Source organism: Alosa alosa, chromosome 18, assembly GCF_017589495.1.
Source record: "Alosa alosa isolate M-15738 ecotype Scorff River chromosome 18, AALO_Geno_1.1, whole genome shotgun sequence".
Classification (NCBI taxonomy): Eukaryota; Metazoa; Chordata; class Actinopteri; order Clupeiformes; family Clupeidae; genus Alosa; species Alosa alosa.
The window spans coordinates 2,340,586-2,348,598 of NC_063206.1; the positions used below are offsets into that span (position 1 = coordinate 2,340,586).

Below are 8,013 nucleotides of genomic sequence, written 5' to 3' on the forward strand. Positions count from 1 at the left end.
GGATGGAGGAGCAGATGAGGGCTCTGATGGAGGCAGGGAGATGAGGGCCTGGGGGAGGAGCAGCATGAGGCTCTGATGGGAGGAGCAGATGAGGGCCTCTGATGGAGGAGCAGATGAGGGCTCTGATGGAGGAGCAGAGGGAGATGAGGGCTCTGATGGAGGAGCAGAGGGTGGAGCTCAGACACACTAAGGCACAATTGGACACCATGGAGACCAGACTGAGAGCCAGTGAGAAACTAGTGCAACAACTAAGGAGTGACATGGGTGGGTGAGAGATCTGATCCTGTCACTGGTGTCATTCTGTGTGTTGCATGCCATTGTGTTTGCTATTTCCTTTTGCCATTTGCTTGTGGTTCACATATAGATGTGTTTCTCTTTTTCTGTGTATGTGTGTGTCATGTATGTTTGTTTGTGCGCACATGTGGGTTTGTGTGTGTGAGAGTGTGTGTGTGTGTTTGTACGCATGTGTGTGTGTGTGTAACCTCAGTTTCTACAGGGAATCTGAACCTGACGGGAAGCCAGATGGAGAGAGAGGAGAGGAGGGTGGCCTTCTCTGCCTCACTGATAACATCAGGTCATGTGTCTGTTGTCACAACTAACATGCCACATGGAAACAAAGCACCCCTGTCAAAGACAAACCTGTTGAGTACTTGAACATTTCAAAAATGTAATGCCAAACATCAGCATGTTTCAAACAAGTAGGCCTACAATATGTAGCTCACCGTATCCGTTGGCTTGAGCGCTAAACAAATATATGGGTCCCGACTTCATGAAATGGGAAATTGTGGGCCCCAAAGCCGGGAGCGTACCTATGTTCCCCGGGTCCTATGTTCCCCGCTTTGTATGGGACCGGGGAACATAGGATCCTTTTTTTAAAACCCTAACCATAACCATAACCCTAACCCTAATACTAACCCCGAGCGGGGAACATAGGACCTGAGGAACATAGGGATGACCCCCCAAAGTCTCTTGTCAAAGATGGAGGAGAGAATTTGTTTGTGTGTGTTTGTATTCCTGTGAGTGCACAATAAACATGACCTCCTGCATGCATGCTGTGTGTGTATGTGTTTGTGTATGTGAGCATGTTTGTGTGTATGTGAGTGAGTGTGTTTGTGTGTGTGTGTGTGTATGTAGGCACCTCCCCATCACATGAGGAAGAGGAGATGCCCGCTGAAGGTTGTGTAATGCCCTGTGTAGGCAGATACCCAGGCCCCCTGTCCCAGACGCAGACACACAGTGTCACCCTTCTCCAGCTGCAGGGACACCCCCTGGGAGGTGTTGATGTCATGGGAGGCTACCTGGTTGTAGGCAGCCACCACGTGCTGACCGTTCTTCAGGAGGTTGGCTCCCGCTCCGTGGGTACCACCAGCAAAGATGTGGTAGCGGAATTGGTGCACTCCTCTCACAGGAGCCGTGAAGATGCCTGGGACAGAGAACAACATGCAGACAAAGAAAGGTCATGAAAACTAGGAGAGGTCATGGACACTAGGAGAAGTCATGGCGACTAGGAGAGGTCATGGATACTTAGATAGGTCATGAGGATATGAAGAGGTCATGTAGAGGTCATGAGGATTAGGAGGTCATGTAGAGGTCATGAGGATTAGGAGGTCATGTAGAGGTCATGTAGAGGTCATGAGGATTAGGAGGTCATGTAGAGGTCATGAGGATTAGGAGGTCATGGATAGGTCATGAGGATATGAATAGGTAATGTAGAGGTCATGAGGATTAGGAGGTCATGGAGACTAGGAGAGATGATATAGCAGGGAGAGGTCATGGAAAAGGTCATGGAGACTATAACAGGTCCGCGGTGTGTGTGTGTGTTTGTGCAGCAGTACTGAGAGCATACTGTAGATGTGTGTGTTTGTTTGTGTGTGTGTATAGCAGTGGACTGTAAGCGTAGCTGTGTGTGTGTGTGTGTGTGTGTAGCAGTGGACTGAAAGGATAGATGTGTGTGTGTGTGTGTGTGTGTGTGTGTAGTAGTGGACTAAACGGATAGATGTGTGTGTGTGTGTATATGTAGTAGTGGACTAAAAGGATAGATGTGTGTAGATGTGTGTGTGTGTAGCAGTGTAATGAAAGCGTAGATGTGTGTGTGTGTAGCAGTGTAATGAAAGCGTAGATGTGTGTGTGTGTAGCAGTGGGTTGAATGTGTTAGTGTTTCCAGTCCTACCTGTGTTGGGGTCATAGGCGCTGCCAATGTTGATGAACACGTGGTTGAAGATCAGGGTGGTTGCAGTGTTGAAGGGTCCGATGTGTTTGTTCACCGACACAGCAAAGGAAGCGGAGAAAGCCACCTTACTGTCTGTGGGAGAGAAACGGTGAGTTTCTGTGTTTGTGTGTGAGTCAGGGGCGGAGTTGCAATCGGGACGATCGAGGAATGTGCGCGGTGCGGGCCAGCCCATACAGTCTCGGTCGCGGCCGTGAGGCGTACGCGGCTGTCGAAATTATAAATTGATTATGAATATTCCAGAAAAATCTCTGTGATCTATGTTTTGGAGTCATAGGAAGTCTAACCAATATTTATACCACTCGCTCACTGTCTATAGGTCATTCATGGTTGCGGGAGTCTTCATCCTTATGCTCACACACACACACAATCCTCATGCTCAACACACACACACAAACTCCTTTTATTTGTTTAGCTATCAAAGAACCCATCTCAGCCAATGGGACGGGAGGGTTTCTGGTCATGTGATGTGATTGTGAAATGTGGGAAGTTTGTGACACAGCAGCAGTGGGGAAACCCAGGATTTCCTGCTTCATGTAGGAATATGCAATACTACAAATATTATGCTTCATGTGGGAATATGCAATACTACAAATATTATGCTTCATGTGGGAATATGCAATACTACGAATACTATGCAAGGCAAGGTTGTTTATATAACGCATTTCATACACAGAGGCAATGAGCAGAGCATGAACAGAAGCAAAGAATAGTAAATTATAGTAAGTATATCAGTATTACAAAATACTGATATTTTAAGACTTATCAAAAGACTTATCAAAAGTAAATATAAGGTACATGATATAACATTGTTGGAGCACAAATGCAGGACAGAAAGTTTTATCCTTTCCCAGCACAGCACCGGTCTTAACGTAACTCAGGTTTTTCAATAATAACGAGGTCTTCTCACAGAAATCCTCTTCAATAGGTAAGTACAGAAACACAGGTAAGTCTTTTCCTTAACTTAAACAACGTCTTCACCTGTTTTCAGAGGCAGTCTCTTCAGGTTAGTATTTTTGGATAACAAACGCAAAATTCCATCAACGGGCTGTGGTCACAAAGGCGGTCAATTCAAAGGCAGAGTCCCAAGAAGGTCAATTCAAAGGCAGAGTCCCAAGAAGGTCAATTCAAAGGCAGAGTCCCAAGAAGGTCAATTCAAAGGCAGATAGAGTCCCAAGAAGGTCAATTCAAAGGCAGAGTCCCAAGAAGGTTCATTCTCCCAGGCAAACACAACACTGAGCAAGAGAGTAGGGTAGTCAAGAGTGCATCTGATTAAAAGTAAGTGTATTTGATGGGTTAGCTGAACAGTTTGGTCTTAAAAGAAAAGTCTGAGTTAGAACAACCTAGTGTCTCTTTTTGGATGGTAACGAGTGTAAAGTGTGAACATCTAACATCAGTGCAAGACTTGTCAGGAAATTAACAGAGCACAATTTTGTAAGCAGCCCCTTGCATTTGGCCCTTTCTCTGCCGTCCCTGGAAGTGTCCTCTGATGTCTCCCAAGGCTGGATAAGACGCCATACAGCTGTGACTGCCCTACACGAAGAAGCGACCCAGCGGACACTGAACACTCTCCCAATCCTGTTGAGGGTGATGTGTAGGTTGTGAGCACATTCACTCAGCTGTCGCACATTTTTTGGTGACTGGCTATATAAAGAATACAGGGTGTCAAGGAATGCCTGGAAGTCTTTTGTTCCCTCTGTTGAGTCCAGTGCCTGGTCCACAGCAAGCTCCAGTCTGTGATTAAGGCAGTGCCACAGCATGATGCCTGGGAAGTCATCCTGGAGCAGCTTCCCCACACCTGACTTCACACCTAACATTACATTGGCCCCATCACTGCGAAACCCTATGAAGACTTCCTGCAGAAACTCAGTAGTGAAGCCATTCTTGAACAGGCAAGTCATTATCTTGTCTTTGATATGGGCAGCAGACAGACTACCCAGCTCAATCAGGTCCAAAGGAAAGGCAGTGGGGTCCATGTTTCCATCAACACTGGTCTTCAAAAACACAATTAGTGTTGATTTGTGTCCAGAACTGGTTGACTCATCTGCTAGTATTGTGATCTTGCATCTATTTTCTATCTTTTTCAGAAGTGCAGTTTTCATTTGTGAAGACACATGATCTATTATGTCAACACAGACAGTCTTACTGTGCAAAAAACGGCCTAGATCAAAAGCATTGGCTTGCTGTGAAAGGTTTGCTTTCTTTGGCCACAAATGACCTATTTCGTGGGAACGAATTAATATTTCGTGGCCACAAATTAGTACTTTGTGGGAACGAATTGCTATTTCGTGGCCACAACTTATTATTATTTTATTTTTTTTCCCCATGACATATCCGGGGCTCCGTAGAAATTAACCCTTCCTTACCGTAACTGTCAGACTCACACACCAAACATGGCAATCATTATTAGTTTTATTCATGAGATACAAAACCTAACGTCAAAACAAAACAAATTAACCCTTCCTTACCGTAATTTCCCAACCATAAGCCGCAGCTTATACATTGATTTTGACAAATGTCTTCAGCTATGAGGTTAATACACGTGGGCAGTCGATATGGTATTAATATGGTTTTGTTTCTTTTAACTTGCATAAAACACTGTCCTGAGGCTTTTACACAATGCGGCTAATACACAGGAAATTACCGTAGTGTCATTTCTCTATTCATTTGCATCCAGAATAAGAGTGAATAGTGATGCTGCAGTGTAGTGATAACTATAGCGGCCAGAATGTGTTCTTTATGGAAATCGTTGTACATGTGTGTTTATTTGGGGTGTTCAGGTGCTGTGTATCCTTATACACCATTCTTGTTCATTTTTTAGTGTTTGTACATCAAAAATCTCACACAGAAAACACAAACTGTTTGTCAAGTTTTAAACAGTCATCCTCACATCGGGAAGAGCAGGTGGCCAGAGAAGGTGGTGTGTCGGTTCTGACTATCAAACACCCATGAATTGGGCCACAGCTTCACATAGACCACATCTCCCACCTCCAGCAGCAGAGAGGCTCCGTTTGAGGGAGTTATACTGCCGCTTGTTTGATGACTGTAAGCAACAGCAACATGCTCTCCATTTTTATGAAGAGAGAGTCCTGTAGGTGTTGATGATCCTGCTCCATGAAGAAACACAACAAAGTGGTAGACCCCCCTTACTGGAGCTGTAAAGATCCCTGTGACAGATAGAAATTCAGAATACAGAAAAATGAGAGATTAAAAATATTTAAATAGGTTTGAACTATTTAAAAGTGTGAAGACAGCATGCCTGCTTATACAATCAGATGTTAAACTTATTAATGTATTGTTTTCATATTTACAAATGTATTTTTCTAGTATATTAGTTAAAGAAGAGACACAACTGCTGATATGCTGTTGTACTGGTGGCTCCAAAAAAACAGATGAATACCAGTCCCACTCATGCTCTCACACTGAGATGGATTAAAAATGTTCCATTTATTTATAAATTAACTACAGGGCAAGAACACATAGTTGTTTTTCAGCTAAGATGATCATATAAAATCCCTTTGTTTACCTTGTAACAAATTGATTAATAATTGTCATATGAGCATTTTAGTGTTATATTTATAGTTCTTAGCAGATGCATATGACCTAAACGACTTCCAATAACCTTAATAAACATTACATTATCTGAGATTACTTCTTATCTAGAACCAATACTCAGGTCCCTACACTGGCTTCCTGTAAATCACAGAACTTGTTTATAAATCAGTAAATGGGTCAGGGCCAAATGACCTCTGGCATGTTTCAGCCATATGCACACCTACTGTATCTCTCAAATCACTGCAGACTGCGCACTTTGCTTACTGACTACTGTACTTTGCCTTCCTGCTTTTTTCTATTTTTCCTTTCTTTGTTTTTATCAATAGACCTGTAAACATTAAGACTTTAGTCAGGTTGCAAGATTAAGAAGATAAACCTCTATCACTTCTCACAGGCAACCTGACGTGGAACTAACATCACATGCTTCTCTATTCTTAAACCTTTTAGTTTAGTTGGGAAGACATTAATCAGGTGGCGAGATTCTGGAAGTGCTGGTCCATCATTTCCCTAATGCAACCCCTTGTGGGAAGTGGATCTATGTGTGCTTTGTTTTGCTAAAGCACATGTCTGATCCATAGCCGACATCTGTCCTCTTGCGCTTTGGGCTTTGGAAATGAAAAAAAAAACCTGACTCCACCCGACACACTCGCAGGGCACCCTGGTGTCAGACCTGCACATCATTTCACCATATTGCTCAGAGTTCAAAGCTTGACGGACCTTGTTTATATAGTAAAATGGTTGCTAAGGTATGATTGGACAAGGACCGTTTGGGGCAGGAGTTTTTCGATGGGTCAATTATGGTGAAAAATGCGATATAGATAAGCAAGCAACGATAAATTAATATTATATCACATGTTCACATTACATACAGCAAACAGTAGCACCAGTCAAAATAACTCATTGGTCCAGTACCTGTGTTTGGATTGTAGCCATCTCCAACGTTAGTGAAGACGTGTCTGTAGACCAGGGGTGTTGCAGCTGAAAAGGGTCCTGTATGTCCATCACCAGATGTCAGCAGTGATGCAGAGAAAGACACCCTCCTCTGCTCTCTCTCCCTCTTCAGAGCAGCCACTTCACTCACAGTGAGGCTCAGATTCATTGCATGAGCTGAGGACAACACACACACATACACACACACACACACACAGTGTTGTAAAAGTTGAATTACATACAGAAATTGTATAATTTCCAAAAACTTAAGATTAATTTATTAACTATTTTTGTACCTGCATTTTCACTCTTTAGTTGTTCCACCAGACTCTCACTGTCTCTCATTCTGGTCTCCATAGTCTCTACTTTATTCTCACTGGCTCTCATTCTGGTCTCCATAGTCTCTGCTTTCTTCTCCAAAGCCTCCACCTGTGTCTTAGTGTATCTGAGCTCCACTCTCTGCTCCGCCACCAGAGCGCTCATCTCTCTCAGCACAGTGTGGATGTCCGGCTGGCAGCTTTGTTGGGTAAAGGCTGTGTCTGCAGCTTCATCTTGGAGATTTGTGTGTCCGCTCTCTGCTGCAACCACAACCAGCTCAGACCACAGCAACAGCAGCACAGCTCCAAGAGTCTTCATCTTCATGCTCAACACACACACACACACACACACACACACACACACAGCTCTGTCTCTGCTCTGGCAACAGTGTCAGCTCTGCTCTCTGTGAGAACCTTATACTGTGTCAAAGTCTCTAATCAGAAAGATCCCCAGCTAAGGTGCGTCATTGGATTCAAGAATCCTCTCTTCAAAGGACTTTGAGCTCCTGTTGTTTATTTATCAAAGAACCCATCTCAGCCAATCGGATTAGAAGGTTTCTGGTCATGTGATGCGATTGTGAAATAAGGGACGTTTGTGACACTCTCAGAAGCAGCGGGGAAACCCAGGATTTCCTGCTTCATGTGGGAATATGTTACCTTGGAAAATCCAGAGTTCTCTCAAGAGCACAATTTAAATTGTCTCTGCGAGACACTGGCAATGAGTAATGATGCACATTACTTTTGCCACTTGTATCGCGGGGAGCCAATCACATCGGTGTATCTGATATAGGCAGGCCAAAGGCGAGCTAAACAGATGACAGTCGTAGTGTTATCGCGTCGAAGTCCGGAATCAGTCAGTAAACGTTGATCGTATAGTGTTATCCAATTGCGTCGAAGTCCGGAATCGATCAGTAAACGTTGGTCGTATAGTCTTATCTAACTGCGTGCAGTGAGATTTTCAAATGCACGCTTGGTGCCACCCCT

The 8,013-nt window shown here is 43.9% G+C and overlaps 1 protein-coding gene across 1 annotated transcript; it reads right to left on the minus strand.

The window, feature by feature from the left end:
• Positions 1-4,756: 4,756 nt before the first annotated feature.
• On the minus strand, positions 4,757-7,501 carry LOC125311656 (multimerin-2-like). The gene is made up of 3 exons (XM_048269919.1): positions 7,009-7,501; positions 6,695-6,889; positions 4,757-5,394 (listed from the first exon to the last, which is right to left on the minus strand). The coding sequence occupies exons 1-3, from the start codon at positions 7,352-7,354 to the stop codon at positions 5,114-5,116; spliced, it is 822 nt and encodes a 273-aa protein (XP_048125876.1). The 5' UTR covers positions 7,355-7,501; the 3' UTR covers positions 4,757-5,113.
• Positions 7,502-8,013: the final 512 nt, after the last annotated feature.